This window comes from Leptodactylus fuscus, chromosome 1 (genome assembly GCF_031893055.1).
Source record: "Leptodactylus fuscus isolate aLepFus1 chromosome 1, aLepFus1.hap2, whole genome shotgun sequence".
In the NCBI taxonomy this organism is placed as follows: Eukaryota; Metazoa; Chordata; class Amphibia; order Anura; family Leptodactylidae; genus Leptodactylus; species Leptodactylus fuscus.
In genome coordinates, this window is record NC_134265.1 from 149,547,358 (window position 1) to 149,565,179 (window position 17,822).

General features: G+C 40.8%; 1 protein-coding gene across 2 annotated transcripts in view; it reads right to left on the reverse strand.

The window, feature by feature from the left end:
- Positions 1 to 17,822, reverse strand: part of PCSK5 (proprotein convertase subtilisin/kexin type 5) — a 371,370-nt gene that overhangs the window by 152,934 nt on the left and 200,614 nt on the right. For both annotated transcript variants that reach the window (XM_075278157.1, XM_075278160.1), the window contains exons 13-15: positions 16,608 to 16,744; positions 1,559 to 1,702; positions 743 to 845 (exon numbers count right to left, since the gene is read on the reverse strand). In XM_075278157.1, the coding sequence (XP_075134258.1) occupies positions 743 to 845; positions 1,559 to 1,702; positions 16,608 to 16,744 (384 nt within the window). The remainder of the gene's footprint in view (positions 1 to 742; positions 846 to 1,558; positions 1,703 to 16,607; positions 16,745 to 17,822) is intronic.

A 17,822-nucleotide genomic window follows, 5' to 3' on the forward strand; every position in this document is an offset into this window, starting at 1 on the left:
TCTCATTCAACATTTACAGTAACCGCAATGACTTAGACAATTTACAGTAATAGTAACAACAGAGACAATTCTATTTCTTTAAGGACATAAAAGCCACAGCAGGTAACAAAGAACTTTGTAAAAATTCAGTGTTTCACTAAAACTGACACAGTGACTATATTCCCGCAAAGATGATCTGTCTCCTCTCTTGACGTATTTGATATCACATGCTTGTATCCCCAATGAAATCGTTCTGGAGAATATGTTCTTATACCTCTGTGTCATTCCTCAATGAATGGTGTTACCAGTTGGGGTGTGCCCAGCCATATTGTGATACTATCCAGTCAGTGTTTCCAGTGCCTGTAGGGCCCCACCTCTTTGATATACCAAATAGTAACACCCAGTTGTCAATTTATACATAAGTTTCTAGGTCGAATAACAAAGGAAACAGACAAAGGTATAGTACAAGCTTTAGCACCTCTGTAACTTCATGGAAAATACAAGTATTTACTAAAATACACGTCAATGTTGACGGGTCCTCTTAATAATCTGTGGCTCCCTACTACTTTGACTGGAGCATATTTAACAACCCAAAAAGAGAAAGTTTATTTGGTAAGGGAAAAAAAAAATTTTTTTATATATATATATATATATATATATATATATATATATATATATATATATATATCTATATTTATTTATTTTTTTTTTGGGGGGGGGAGTTAGTTATAAAGAAATACCAGCAGCATTGCTGTGTGTTTACCTTGTATTATTCTTTGCTTTATAATAAAAGTGTAGACAGTCAGTGCAGTGATGAGGTCCAGGCCCGTCACAGCCCACGTCACTGCATTCAGGATCACAAGGACCTAGTGTCAGGATAATGTGTATAGTCATTTATGTGGGTGTCATACAAAACATACAATCAGATAATGCATTAAATTAGGCATAAGACCAGCAACTACATACAAGTAAAAAAAAAATGGGCAGCATCTCATTCTCTAGTATAGAAATTCATTTCATACAGGTATATGTTGCTCAAAGTGAACAAACTGTATCCTATGTAATAAAGATGTAGCCATGTGTAATATGAAGAGTACACCATATTTCACAGTAGTTCTAATAATATACAGGAAAATAAAATATCAGCAGTTCCTTTATATATTGTTATCAATGGATTCACTGGTGGTTCAGCAATGGGAATGTTACAGTATGCAGATAACGTTCAAAGCAATACCAGTTGTTTCCTGAAGGGTTCCATAGACATCCAAGGGTGAATTAGAAGTTCTTACTGTAACGGTGCATTCACACAGAGGAAAATGGCGCTGAATTTGGTGTGGAATCAGCGTCAGATTCAGCGCTGAAAAAAAATCCTCCCATTGACTTTGGTGGGTTCCTTTTTCTGCAGAAAAAGGAATCCATTGAAGTCAATGTGAGGCTTTTTTCAGCGTTGAATCTGACGCTGATTCCACACCAAATTCAGCGCCATTTTCCTCCTTGTGAATGCACCCTAAGTACTAAGGAGCTTGTGCAAGTAAAACTAATCCTAAATGAAAATATATCAGTCATTGATATGCCTCACCTGTGTAGTCATCAATATTGTATTCCTCAGATGGCTCCTCCACAGGGCTAGAGCGTACCCGTTCCACTTTAGGAACATCGTTTCTAGGTGAATATGGCTGAATAGATGTACCATATAATACTAAGGACCATTCCTTCAATTTTCCTTGGAAATATAAAAGAAAGGTAAAAGATATTTATTTGTTATTAAAAAATATTATCTGAAAAGAATTAAAATGAATAACTTGTTATAAAGGCAAACCTGCTTTACTCTTTACATAGAGGATATATGAGGAAGAAAAGGCATGATGAGTTGTGGAATTGCAGATATGTTCAGTGAACAATTCTATGTATGACCACGCTAAAAACCCAGGGCTTGACTGTAGCTATAATATATCTGATGCTGGAAACATGCTGTACATTTTGGTTGTAAAAATAGAAAAGGGTTCATTGCAAGAGTTTTCCCTAGCAGATATACTTACCAAATGAAAAGCTTTAAATATCTTGGGAAATACTAGACAAGAATAAATTGAAAGTTATGTCTTCACTAAATGCTAACAAAATCCAGATAAACTATCCCTTATATACTATCCTCCAAAGAGCTTCATGTTTTTATGCCAGTATTACTCCTATTTTACAATATTTTAGACAATCCAGTTCTGTCCTACTCCAATTCTGTTTTGAGTCTTAGATCCCCTTCACACGGCGTAAGCGCGCAGCTAATTTAGACACGTATACATGTGTCCGAGCGCGGCGCTTCAAAACAGAGCCCACTGATTTCAATGGGAAGCGCGCGTATATGCCGATATACGCGCGTTTCTCATTTAAATCAATGGGCTCTGTTTTGAAGCGCCGCGCTCGGACACGTGTATACGTGTCTAAATGAGCGGCGCGCTTACGCCGTGTGAAGGGGCCCTTAGAATAATACGTCTGTACACATTAGGTAGCTGTCAGTCAAACACTACAGTATCTCTCAGCCTCCTTCATGCACAACTAGTCCAGTATACATGTGTTTTATGGAAAGAGTGGAGAATATTGCTGCCAGACACTTACATATCTTCCTTCAGTTCAGAAGGTTTAGGCATGTGGAAATTCAAGAAGCCTCCATAAACTTCAGATTGTTAGCTGGTCCCATCAAAATCAGCTTATGTTATGTTCACATCTGTGCTATAATGTCTATTGTTCTGGTCCGATAGAGGGACAGAACTATGGACACTCAGACCACTAAAACAGTGGAGACCAATGGTGTCCATCCCTACCCCATTGACTATAATGAAATCTGTTGGGTGTCTGTTGTTTTCAACTGAAACCATCGGACAAAAAAAGTCGGACTTTCAGTGGTCACTGTGACGCAGTTTCCAAAGAGAGACTCCAATGCTGATGTGTACCTAGCCTTAGACTAATCTGTAACAATCAAAGTAAATTATGGAGGTTTTTTAAAGCAGTTTTGTTTTTAAGTTTTTCATTATCAACATAAAATAGCATATTTCACAATCTCATACATATAATATTGCATGGAGTCCGTGATACACAATTCACCATAAAAGACTTGCTGTGACATTAACCCCTTAACGACCGGCCCATAGTAAAATTACGTCGGCACTGACAGGTCCTTCCTGACTGCCCTATAGTAAAATTACGTCGGGCAGTCAGGGAAGGATTCCCTGTCAGTGCCGATGTAATTGGAGCGGATCTTAGCTGTATCTGACAGCTAAGACCCTGCTACATTACCCCCCATCGGAGGGGGCTCCGATCGGGGGGTTTTAACCCCTTCAGTTCCGTGATCAAACATGATCACGGAACTGAAGCGGTTCCGTGACGGTGCCGGCCGAATCGGCACCCCCCGCGGCGAGATCGAGGGGTGCCGATGTCTCTAACATGGAGCCTGGGGTCTGGCCAGTGACCCCAAGCTCCAAAAGACCCCCAATACCTGGTTGATCCTGCCGCTTTAAGAGGAAGTCAGACGCAGGCAGCCCCTGCGACTGACTTCCTCCAGACGCTGCAAGACACTGAGAGCTGTGTCCTGCAGCGTCTAATAGAGAATTAGTGATGCTTTTATCAAAGCATCACTAATCCAAGTGTCCTAAAGTAAAAAGTGTAAAAGTAAAAAATAAAAAGTGAAAAATAAATAAAGTGTCTGATAAAAATGAATAAACTTATAAAGCCCCAAAATTTCCTTTTTTCTATAAAAAATGAATTATATTAAAAAAAACCTAAAACTTAATAAAAACAATACATATTTGGTATCGTCGCGTCCGTAACAATCTGAACAATAAAACTCCAACAATATTTAATGTATACGGTGAACGTCGAAAAAAAACCCCGGAAAAAACCCGCCGGAAGTAGTGATTTTTCGCCATCTCACCTTACAAAATATGCTATAAAAAGTGATCAAAAAGTCATATACACCCCACAACAGTACCAATAAAAAGCGCACATTGTCCCGCAAAAAATAAGCCCACAACCAACACTGTCAACCGAAAAATAAAAATGTTACGCTTCTCAGAAGATGGCGATGCAAAAAACATTGATTTATGTCCCTAAATGTGTTTTTATTCTACAGAATTAGTATCGCATAAAAAAAATACTATAAATGAGGTATCGCCGTAACCGTACCGACCCGCAGAATAAAGGGAACATGTTACTTATATTGTACGCTGCATGGCGAAAAATTTAAAAGGTAGAATGCAATGCCAGGATTGATTTTTCTTTAAAAAATCCTGCAAAAAAGGGTTAATAAAATGTATTCAATAAGTTGTAGGCACCCAAAAATGGTGTCATTACAAAATGCATCTCATCCCGCAAACAACAAGCCCTTATATGGCCATGTCACCAGAAAAATAAAGAAAATATAGCATCTAGTAATGTGAAGACAAACAACCCCAAAATCGCCAAATCATTAGAATACAACTGGCTGCGTCAGGTAGGGAATATACACTCACCGGCCACTTTATTAGGTACACCTGTCCAACTGCTCGTTAACACTTAATTTCTAATCAGCCAATCACATGGCGGCAACTCAGTGCATTTAGGCATGTAGACATGGTCAAGACAATCTCCTGCAGTTCAAACCGAGCATCAGTATGGGGAAGAAAGGTGATTTGAGTGCCTTTGAACGTGGCATGGTTGTTGGTGCCAGAAGGGCTGGTCTGAGTATTTCAGAAACTGCTGATCTACTGGGATTTTCACGCACAACCATCTCTAGGGTTTACAGAGAATGGTCCGAAAAAGAAAAAACATCCAGTGAGCGGCAGTTCTGTGGGCGGAAATGCGTTGTTGATGCCAGAGGTCAGAGGAGAATGGCCAGACTGGTTCGAGCTGATAGAAAGGCAACAGTGACTCAAATAGCCACCCGTTACAACCAAGGTAGCCAGCAGAGCATCTCTGAACGCACAGTACGTCGAACTTTGAGGCAGATGGGCTACAGCAGCAGAAGACCACACCGGGTGCCACTCCTTTCAGCTAAGAACAGGAAACTGAGGCTACAATTTGCACAAGCTCATCGAAATTGGACAATTGAAGATTGGAAAAAACGTTGCCTGGTCTGATGAGTCTCGATTTCTGCTGCGACATTCGGATGGTAGGGTCAGAATTTGGCGTCAACAACATGAAAGCATGGATCCATCCTGCCTTGTATCAACGGTTCAGGCTGGTGGTGGTGGTGTCATGGTGTGGGGAATATTCTCTTGGCACTCTTTGGGCCCCTTGGTACCAATTGAGCATCGTTGCAACGCCAAAGCCTACCTGAGTATTGTTGCTGACCATGTCCATCCCTTTATGACCACAATGTACCCAACATCTGATGGCTACTTTCAGCAGGATAATGCGCCATGTCATAAAGCTGGAATCATCTCAGACTGGTTTCTTGAACATGACAATGAGTTCACTGTACTCCAATGGCCTCCACAGTCACCAGATCTCAATCCAATAGAGCATCTTTGGGATGTGGTGGAACGGGAGATTCGCATCATGGATGTGCAGCCGACAAATCTGCGGCAACTGTGTGATGCCATCATGTCAATATGGACCAAAATCTCTGAGGAATGCTTTCAGCACCTTGTTGAATCTATGCCACAAAGAATTGAGGCAGTTCTGAAGGCAAAAGGGGGTCCAACCCGTTACTAGCATGGTGTACCTAATAAAGTGGCCAGTGAGTGTATAAGCTGTGCAAGCGGATATCAGGGGACACCCCAGATTTACAGCTTACGAGGGAAAAGACACCGGAAGTGACCCCCTAAGTGACCCCAGAGTGACTCCCCCAATCATGGGACATAGTAGGGAATTTGGTGTTTGCAATGTCCTCCACACCGCTTATATATTCCCTCTTCGCCATCCCCTCTGCAATCACGTCCGGGGTACTAATACTCACTACACCCCCTGATATATTCTTTCAGGGGTGCAGTTTTCAAAATGGGGTGACTCCTTTGGGGAATCCAGTTTTCTGGTACGTTATAGGCTCTACAAACATGACATGGCGTCCAGATACCAAACATCTGAATCTGTACTCTAAAAGTCGCATAGCGCTCCTTCCCTTCTGCGCCCTGCTGTGCGCCCAAACTGCAGTTTATGCCACATGTATGACACTGGTGTACCCAGGATAACGGACGTAATGTCATATGTGGGTATAAACTGATATTAGGGCACAGCCGGACACAGAAGGGAAAAGAAGGGTTATTGGGTTTTTGGAGCGCAGACGGTTTGGTTTTTGGATGCCATGACACTTTTGCAGAGCTGAAGCGCCAGTAAAGTGGAATCCCCTGATATGTGACCTTATTTTGGAAACTACACCCCTGAAGGATTTATCCAGGGGTACAGAGAGCATTTTTAACCCCCAAGTGTTGCTATAACATATTATCCATAAATGAATACAAAGCTGATTGTGAGAAGTGAAAATGACAATTTTTCCAAGAATCGGTCATTTCAGTGCGTAATATGTTGTGTCCGACTCGTATCAGAGATGAACGCTCTGAAAGCTGTTATGCCCGGGATACCCACTTAACAGTTTTTGGAGTGTGTATCTCTGCTGACATAAGTTGGGCACAACATATCAGATACTGAAATGGCAAAGCTCTGGAAAACTTCATTTTTAACTTCTCATTATCAGCCGCAATTTCATTTCTGGAAACCAAATAAATGCAACCCTCAAGGGTTAAAATGCTCGCTACACCGCTTGATAAATGCCATCAGTGGGGTAGTGTCCAAAATGGGGTGAGATGTCTGCAGATTCCACTTCAGGGGCTTTGCAAAAGTGGCATGGTGTCCTAAAACCAAACTGTGCTCCAAAAACCAATATAGCGCTCCTTTCCTTCTGTGCCCGGCTGTGTCCAAACAGCCTTTCTACCTACATATGGCATTAAGTCTGTTATCCGGGGTACACCAGTGTCATACATGTGGGCATACACCGCCATTTGGGTACACAGCAGGGCGCAGATGTGAAGGAGCGCTATGTGCTTTTGGAGTGCAGATTTAGATTGTTGGTTTTTGGACACCATGTCATATTTGCCGAGACCCTAAAATTTCCCCTACAAAATGGGGTCACTTCTTGGCGAATTCCAGTTTACTGGCACCTTCAGGGCTCTGCAAAAGCAACATGGCGCCCCGAAAGTCCCTCTAACACTGTACCCCAATAGCTAAAAAGCGCACTGCTCCTTCTCTTCTGAGCCCTGCTGTGTGCCCAAGCGGCAGTTTACACCCACATATATAATTTTTTGACCCTCGGGATGGCCCCTTAATAGTTTTAGGAGTGCAGGTCTCTGACAACACAAAGTGGGTGCAACGTATTGGGCACCGAAATGACATATTTCTTTAAAAATGTCAATTTTCATTTTGTACATTAATTTTTGGGAAGCATTTTTAGGCTCAAAATGATAATACCCCTTGATACATTCCTTGATGGGTGTAGTTTTTAAAGTGGAGTCACATTTGAGGGGTTTCCATTGTATTGGTACTTTAGGGGTTCAGCAAATGCGACATGGCACCTGAAAACTATTCCAGCAACATCTGCCCTCCAAAATCCAAATAGCGCTCATTCCATTCTGAGCCCCACCATGTCCCCATACAGCAGATTATGGACACATATGGGGTATTGCCGTGTTCAGGAGAAATTGTGTAACAAACTGTGGGGGGCTTTCTCTCCTTTAACCCCTTGTGAAAATGAAAACTTTGGGGATAAAGGGACATTTTACTAATTTTTAACCTACACATCCCTAAGTTAGTAAAATCTGTGAAACGGCTATAGGGTCAAAATGTTCACTATACCCCTCAATGAATACCTTAAGGGGTCTAGTTTATAAAATGGGGTCATTTATGGGGGTTTCAATTGTTTTGGTATCTCAAATCTTGTTTGAATGTGCAATGGGCCTGAAATATCTGCAAGCAAAATTTGAGTCTTGAAATCCAGTTGGTGATCCCTTCTTTTTGGGCCCTACCGTGCGTCCGTACATAGAATTAAGGCCACAAAGTGTACATTTTTGAACACGGGAGAAATGGGGCCATCTATTTTGGGGTGTTTTTCTTCATTTTCATGTGTTATGTGCAAAAAAACTGCCTTTAAAATTACTCTTTTGTGTAAAAAATATGAGAATTTTTTGTTTGACGCAAATTCTTTTAAAACCTATGGGGTCAAAATACTCACTATACCCCTCAATGAATACCTCAAGGGGTCTAGTTTATAAAATTGTGTCATTTATTGGGGTTTTCAATTGTTTTGGTAACTCAAATCTTGTTTGAATGCGCAATGGGCCTGAAACATTTAGAAGCAAAAATTGTGTCTTGAAATCCAGTTGGTGCTCCCTTCTTTTTGGGCCCTACTGTGCGTCCGTACATGGGATTAAGGCCACAAAGTGTACATTTTTGACCACGGGAGAAATGGGGTCATCTATTTTGGGGTGTTTTTCTTCATTTTCTTGTGTTATGTGCAAAAAAAAACGGCCTATAAAATGACACTTGTGTAAAAAATATGAAAATTTTTTTGTTTGACGCAAATTTTCTCAAAACTTATAGGGTCAAAGTACTCTCTATACCCCTCAATGAATACCCTTAGGGGTCTAGTTTATAAAATGGTGTCATTTATGGGTGTTTTCAATTGCTTTGGTAACTCAAATCTTGTTTGAATGTGCAATGGACATAAAATATCTGCAAGCAAAATTTGTGCTTTGAAATCCATTTGGCCCTCCCTACCTCTTAGGCCCTACTGTACGTGCGTATATAGGACTAAGGCCACAAAGTGAACATTTTTTAACACGGGAGAAGTGGGGTGATATATTTTGGGGTGTGTTTCTTCTTTTTGATGTGTTGTGTGCAAAAAAACTGGCTTTAATATGACACATATTTGAAGAAAATTAAAATGAAATTTTTTTCATCATTTGTAATAATTCTTGCAAAACAATATTTGTTTGATCAAAATGCTCACTATACCCCTCAAAGAATACCTGAAGGGGTCTAGTTTTCCAAATTGGGTCATTTAATGGGAGTTTCTGTCATTATGCCACCTATTCCTGTCTGCAAACATAGCTTGGTACAGGAAAAAATCACACACTCAAAATTTCCAAAATTTGCTTATAAACTTGATAAACTTGTAAATTGTCTAAGTTACTCAAATATGCTAAAATTATCTCAAATATGCTTGAAACACAAAAGGAACATTTGGAAATATATAACTACTAACTTTTTTGCCCTGTATTATTGTGTATATGTGAGATATCGCAGCTAAAAATGGAAAACATTGAAAAATTTTCAAAATTTTCAGCATTTGCGAGTTTTTTAATAAATTTACACAAGTTATATCAGTCTAATTTTACCTTCTCAGTAAAGTACAACATGTCACGAAAAAACAATATCAGAATCGCTAGGATGCAATATACTGTTACAGAATTATTCATTGATAAAGTCACACAGGGCAAATTTCAAAAATTTGGCTTGGTCATTAAGGTCCAAAACAGGCTGGTCACTAAGGGGTTAAGGTCTGGGCCCCATGTGGTATAAACCCTGCAGTTTGTCCATGGTGGAAACAAGAAGGAAAAAAAAGCAGCATTTAACAATCACAGCAAAGTGGTTGAGATTCTAGCAAATCCCATCCCTACTTTGCGGGAAAATAAGTGTAGTGGACATGCTGCTATTTCCAAAACCGTTGTGGTTTTGGAAATCGCAGCATGTCAATTATACCTATGGATACATTGGTGGTTTCCCTATAGGTATAATTGAAACATAAAGTCCATAGTGGAAACCTCTGCAAACTTTCTGTGAAAAAGCACTGTGGGAAAAACTATGATGCATTGCCACCGTGGTTTTTCCCACAGGACTTTTTTGCTGCAGGACACTACTTGGGGGCTTTAGCCTAAAAGCAATCTAGACCATTATGAAGGAACATTCCCAGCACTCTTCTTGCAATTGGCAGTCACATCACTCATCATTCCAATAAGGGGACCCTCAACAGTATCTGTTTCTGATACCCATTGCTTAGCTGAAAACATATTTGTAGCTTATCATTTACAGAGAACAGATTTGTGTGGAGGACCACCAAGTTGAGAGTAATGGAAATTGACCACCATCTTGGCCCAGAGAAAGGGGTGCGCAATGCAAGGGAGGAAATTTTGTGTTCTATTGGTCAAAATATTCAATACTCACCTATAGTCTTGATGGAGCAAACAAATGGGTCAGAATTAGAGATGAGCGAGTAGTGTTCGATCGAGTAGGTGTTCGATCAAATACTACGGTATTCGAAATACTCGTACTCGATCGAACACTACTAGCTGTTCGAAGTTTAAGGTTCGATACAGAACCAGCGTTGATTGGCAGAATGCTATACATTCTGCCAATCAACGCTGGTTCTTCTCTTACCTTTAGAAGTCTTCTCCGTGCAGCGTCCCCGCGGCGTCCTCCGGCTGGAATTCACTCTGCCTAGGTATCTGGCCTAGGCAGAGCCGACTGCGCATGCGCAGTCGGCTCTGCCTAGGCCCCGATGCCTAGGCAGAGTGAATTCCAGCCGGAAGACGCCGCGGGGCCGCTGCGCCGGGAGAAGACTTCAAGGGGAATCCAGCCCGACTGTCACTCGTGGACTTGGAAAGTATAATCTTATCGAATTTTGCGTACCCCTGAAACGAACGAGCATTTCCCCCCATAGACTATAATGGGGTTCGAAATCCGTTCGAACAGCTGAACAGTGTGCGGCTGTTCGAATCGGATTTCGAACCTCGGACACTTTAGTGTTCGCTCATCTCTAGTCAGAATGATTGGGATAATACTAGGTCTCTTTTGAGTTTAGGAATTAAGATGGTTCTGAAGCCAAAAATGTGTGTACAGTGAAGCTGTCCCAATTTGTCTATACCTATTGTTAATTTCATTTATTTCATAGATTACAAGGTTAGTCTATATTTTGTTTGTCCATTTGGTTTGTAGCTATATCCTCTGCAGTTATAGAATTTGGAAGGTTTAGATAATTGTCAGTCTAGTTTTATTGGTGTATTATATTACTGCTTACATTCAGTATTATCCTATGAGCTGCTCGTAGCATTTGCATTTGATCCAGCGGTGATGTGGTGCCTTTGTTTTATGGTGCTGTTTCTATTTAGTCCTTTAGAGCAACATGATTTTAAAATACCATTATTAAAGTAAAGGAAAGTTTAGCTCAATTATGTATTGTTGGACTCAATTATACAGGTAAGTTTCTTTGTTCTGAATGACTGGCTACTTTATTTTTGCACCTGTTTTTGCCTCATTCAGCCTTCTCACTGGGATATCCACATCTAGATCAATTGCCAAAATATAATTGTCTTAAATGGTGATATATATAACTGGAATAAATGATTGTTTACTTATCCATTGCAGCATGAAACACAAAAGGCTTAAAGGAATCCTATCATTAAAATCTATTTTTTTGTCCCTACCATGTAGGAATAGCCTTAAGAAAGGCTATTCGTCTCCTACCTTTCGATGCCTTCTCCGGGCCGCCGTACCGTAGAAATCCCAGTTTTTGCTGGTATGCAAATGAGTTCTCTTACAGCACTAGGGGTGTCCCCAATGCTGCGAGAGAACTCTCCAGCGCCGCCTCCATCTTCTTCAGGAACTGGTCTTCTTTGTGTCTTCTTCTGGCGCTGGCTTCAAACTCTTAGGCCTCAGGCAGCCGACTGTGCATGCCTGCCAGCCACAAGAATATGGCCGCTTACACTTACTGTTGGCTTTGCCCTAGGCCTAGAAGTTTGAAGCCAACTCCCGGAAGAAGACGCGAAGAAGACCTGTTCCTGAAGAAGATGGAGGTGGTGCTGGAGAGTTCTTTTGCAGCATTGGGGACACCCCCAGTGCTGTTTGAGCGCTGAGGCCCGCCCCCAGTGCTGCAAGAGAACTCATTTGCATAGTGTAAAAAAACGGGATTTCTACGGAACGGCGGTGAGGAGAAGACATCGAAAGGTAGGAGACAAATAGCCTTTCTTAAGGCTATTCCTACGTGGTAGGGACAAGAAATTTGATTTTAATTATAGGATACCTTTAAATATAACTACCATACTTGCTAATGTTGGTAACTAAATTTCACTGGGTTATAATAATACTTGCACCTTATCGCTAAGGACAAGGGCAGGTAATAATCTAAATATAAAGAATAATCATTTTCCTTCATCTCAATTGAGGGCATCTACTTAAAATGAAATAAAGCAGATTTTAAGAAATGCATTTCCTAGTCCTCATATATTTAGCTCTTTTATAGTTACAGAGTTAGTAGAAAGTTGATGTCTAGAACCCTACAGTAATGAGGGAAGAGGTCACTTCATGGAGAGGGTCTTGGAGGTCACCACTGGCACATTTTCTATGGGATAAGCCTGAAACCAACTTTCTAGAAGCAAGTAGTTTAATTAAAAATGAAATTAAAATGTCAAAGTGAATAATTTGCAAGCAAAGAAACTGGAGCTCAAGAATGAGTTTACAAGCTAACTGTATTAGATTAATAAGGATCGACACTACCTTTAATCTAATCTATGCAAAAAAAGATTTTGCCTAAAGAAAATAGCTTTTCAAATGGAGGTGAAATGTTCTTCCAGAGTCAAATGTGAAGATATAATGTCATTAAAAGTATACTTGAAAGATAATAAATGTTGCCTTCAATTGACACTAAAAGAAGATTAAATTATCTCTTTCCAACTTTTCGGGTATGCTGGTCACCTCATATTGACGTCTTATGCTCAAGTCTGAATATTAGTTTCATGATATTGAGAGATAATAGAGAAACTGTCTTTGTTGCTCACATCAGCCAACCATAGAACAGATTTCATTTCCTAAAGGAGCTATAGGAAGTAAAAGCGCAATGTAACTGGATGCTATGGGCGGCAAAGATAGTTTTTCTTTTACACAGTTGATAAGCGTCTGAGTTTTTGACACCTACACACCTTTTTATGTAACATTTAACAACACTGATTTGAGTTCCATTTAACAGAAGTTTATCTATTCAGATTGACAGTCTGCCAAATAAATACTGCAGCTTATTAACAAAATACTCACTTTCATGCCACCTGATATTAACAGGGTAAAGGTTATCCAAATGGTACATATACAAACAACTCTTTCTACGGCTTGTGAAAATATTTTATTTTCAGATAACATCTGCCTCTGCAGAATTACACTTTGTGTATGTAACAATAAAGTAGACCAGAAATGTGTAATATGTCTTGCTGCATGTGTGTCTCAGGGGTTATTACAATACAGTGCATGTCCAGAATTTATTACAGCAATATCTATGAACTTTCTGCTGGCAAACTGTACATTTTATGACAATATTCCATGAGTAGGCTGAGAAGAGCCTGCTGCTATACTGTAGTGAGTGATGTCACACAGAAAAAGGGGCTTCTATTATGTCAGAGGAAAGATGCAGGGAACCTGGATGAGAGACTAGTCACAATCGGGACTGTTCACTGGGCATTTGCAGCCTCATTGCATATTGGATTGTAATTATTTTAATGGTGAGGCAGGCGCTGACAGACTCCCACTAAGTGTCCATTCACTGAGAGTTTTTTGGCGAGGATTTTAGCGCTGAATCTGTGTCAGAATCCACGTGAAAAAATGGCTCCCCATAGAGTTCTATGGGTTCTGCTAGCTTTTTTTTTCTGCTAGCATAAAAAAAGCTTCCTTTAGGTGGATTCCATCTGCAAAAACCAACGCAATCAATGGGAGGTGGACAATCTACGTGGAAATGGCAAATTTCCTAATTCCTGAAGCAGATTTTTTCCTCGCCAAATTCCTCACCAAAAAAACTCCATGTGAATGGACCCTCACATGGCTGAATGAGGCTGTTGTGTATGCAACAATGAGCTCTGTATGTTCACCTTTCACTTTGGAACCTCTTTGAATATACAGATTGTATATAGATTTAACAGAAAATTAATAATCCACTGAGATTAAAGCCACTATCAGGCTAAGGACCCATGTCCACTAAACTGCTTTTTTGTTGTAGATTTTGCTGTATATTTTTTGAGTCAAAGCCAAGAGTGTCTTCAAAAGGAATAGCTTCTCACTTCTGCTAAATCCACTCTCGGCTTTGGCTACAAAAAACGTAGTCTTCAGGAAAAGAAGAAACTTTGCCACAATGTGGGCCCAAGGCTTATTCAAAAAAACTGTTCCAATCCTTACTTTACACTGCACAACAGTTGGTAGGATAGAAGACATCTTAAGAAGCTTTGTCCAATATTACATAAATAGCCTAAAATAACATTGCTGTTACATTTTGCATTTTCTTCAACTCTTCTATTTTCAGAGGCATAAACCCCTCTTAGGGTCCATTCACACGGAGTAACGTGCCGCATGATGGGGCACGTATATGGCGTGTGAGACTTTGAGCGCCGTAAAAGCTCCCATTGATTTTTGCGGCCGCAAAATAACGCGGCATATACGATCCAGGCCCCCATTGAAATCAATGGGAGCTTTTACGGCGCTCAAAGTCTCACACGCCGTATACATGCCACATCACGCGGCACGTTACTCCGTGTGAATGGACCCTCAGACTGGCTCACATAAGTGAAGGGAATCAGTATAACTATCTCTCAATTTGTTGTCTAGGACATTAGATAACCCAAACTGTTTAAAGGGGTTGTTTGGGGACATTGAGGCTAAAGCCCCACCTTGCGAGCCACAGCAAAAAAGTGCTGCAGGAAAAAACCGAGGTGGCAACGCATTATGGTTTTTAAAAATCAGAAAGTTCTAAGTTTCGGATAAAAACTGTGTTACATTACCAGTACATTTTATTGCTGCCTGTGAATAGGACCAATTTGGTAAACCAGCCTTGGAAAAGGATGCTGCAGTGAGTGTCACACAGGGACACCGCCACCAGCGGTCCCCTATGTCTAAAGAATGCAGGAGCAGACCGTAGGTGAATACAAAGGAGGTGATGGGCATTACAACTGAAAGCGGAGGAGGAGTACAGAATGCTCGGGGTGGAATGGAAGATAAAGAGGGCAAAACAAAGAAAGTTAAAGTTGGCAGATCATCAGACACAGTGGGGCATGATCAGAGACATTTTGGGCAGGAATGAAAAAGATGATGGGCCAGTAAAAATGAAGTGGCGGGACTACAGAAGATGGTAGAAGGAAAAGTGGATGGATATGTAACCCGCTCACAGAAGTTACCAATGGTTATTTAGCCATAAGAGTGCCTTACATGTTATGATTGTTTGTATATGTTGCCATGTTCATACTGTGTTCATTTGTGAAATGTTTTCAAGATATTGTTCTCTGGTTTCACTTGTCCTGGTGAGTTGTTGTGACTATAAGGTTAAACATAGCACCACACAGTACAGTGGGCGGATTTGTAGCTGGAACAGGAAATAGTCATAGCAGAGAAAGGAAGTATTATTCTGTAAGCAGCCAGGGAAGAAGAAGCAAGCAGTAGTGTGGCAGTAGCCATTTTGTGTTTCAGACACTGTGTGCTGTGAGGAATTGCCACAGCAGCAGCAGGGCAGAGAGGCTGTGACAACGCCCTGCATTACTATTATTTAGGGGGCGTTCACACTACCGTCAGTGTCCGACAGGTAGTGTCCGCTCCTAGTGTCCGTTCAAAATCTCGCACGGACATTAGGAGCGGACACTAGCTGTGTCCGTGACACTTGTCATTCATTTAAATGGCGATCGGGTGCTTTCTTTTGCACTCCGTGCCTGTCCTTCACTGTCCGCTTGTAAAGATGTCCGACTTTGTCCGGGTTTTTCTGTCCGCTTGAAAAGGAGTCCATTGGAAGTGCAGCTAGCACAATAGAGAGAGAACTCACAGCACTGTAGCAAATGCAGGTAAACGGCATGCACTTAATAGTTATTTATAACAGCCCCAGGAGAACTCTTTTAACTTCCATAAGATTGACTACACTTAATCAAAGAGTCATCTATGAGCAGTACTCGGTCAAGATGGGTGTAGACTGACTGCCATTAAGAGAGGTCTTTGATATTGAATTTTTAACTCTACAATTATTAAGCAATAGTTACTTAGAAAGAGCAATTCCTATGAAATTCCTTGTAAGTGGGTTAGTAACAAGTTCAAAATGAACATAGACTGATAAATGGTTTTTTTTTTGTATGGTTGCTGCATACTGTATAATTCATACTACAAAATGAGTACTTGAACAGCAATGACTCAACAGCCAAATATGAAATCATGAAATAATCCAAAACTCAGCCACCAGGATTCTTGGACTGGTTCCCAAATTATTGCTAAATATCAAACAAATTGTAAAAAAAATACTGTAAACATCTAATTTAGATGTTTACATTTTCACATTGCAGATTTAGTACAGCGACTTGTAATCTGTCAATATTTATCAAGCAAAATTTCAACATTATGCTTATAGAACACCATATACAACTGTGTTCACATTTCATTAATAACCCTGACATATATTAAATGGGTGCCTTCGATGGATGCCATACAGTGGTATACAGCACCATATATATTTAACAAATTCATTTTTGCTAGACATCACAGGATGCAAAAGAGCAGTATACTATGATTTTTCCCCGTGTACATTGAACTTGGCACAAAAAACAAGATGTGAACACACCCTTAAGTTGTCATTTGCTATGTTAGTTTAGGCAACCAAAGATCTTTACCTGGTGTCTTGAAGTTTCTGAGTTGGGATGGGGTGTCATAAATCTCTAGTATCCAGTCCCCTGAGGCTTTTTCACCCCAGCAGTGTGTTGTCATAAACTCCCAGTTCTTAAATCCTTCCATGGAATGGTCAAATAGCCTGTGAATTGTAGTAAGAAAGTAGTTACTTTTCAAGATGAAAATGCAGTTTTCTAATAATGTTCTATGCTTCAACCTGCTAAAACATATTGCCTGCCAGGGCCAATGTCTATCTTTGGTCTGCTATCTAGCTCAAGTTATATTTCTTTACACAGCTGAGTAGTATAACCAAAAATTTTTATCTTAATGGAGAGAATTCCAATCCAAAATCTGTATAAAGCTTTAGAGAGAAAGTTCACAGAGTTTTCCTCCACAGACTTTCTGTTACAATTATACCTATAAGGAAACCCCTAGAGATGAGCGAACACTAAAATGTTCGGGGTTCGAAATCCGATTCGAACAGCCGCACACTGTTCGACTGTCCGAACGGGTTTTGAACCCCATTATAGTCTATGGGGGAGAAATGCTCGTTTCAGGGGTACGCAACATTCGATCAAATTCTACTTACCAAGTCCATGATTGAGGGTCGGGCTGGATTCTTCTCCCTGTGCAGCGTCCCCGCATCCTCTTCCGGCCTTGAATTCACTCTGCTAGGCATCGGGCCAGGGCAGAGCCGACTGCGCATGCCCGCACTACAAGCGGACATGCGCAGTCGGCTCTGCCCAGGCCCGATGCCTGGCAGAGTGAATGCAGAGCCGGAAGAGGACGCGGGAGCGCTGTGTAGGGAGAAGACTTCTAAAGGTAAGAGAAGAACCAGCGTTGATTGGCAATGTATAGCATTCTGCCAAACAACGCTGGTCCTGCATCGAATCTTAACTTCAAACAGCTAGTAGTACTCGATCGAGTACGATATTTCGAATACCGTAGTATTCGATCGAACACCTACTCGATCGAGTACTACTCGCTCATCTCTAGAAATCACCAGCATTTCTGTAGGTATAATTGACATGCTGCAATTTCCAAAACTGCGTTGGTTTTGGAAATTGCAGCGTGTCTGCACCACAGTTATTACCACAAAATGGGCATGGGATTCGCTAGAATCCTATCCACTTTTCCCTTACTGTAAAATACCTCGATTTTTCCCACAAATTGTGGCATTTCCGTCCCATGGGGGCCCAGCCTAAGGCCCCATGTTGTGG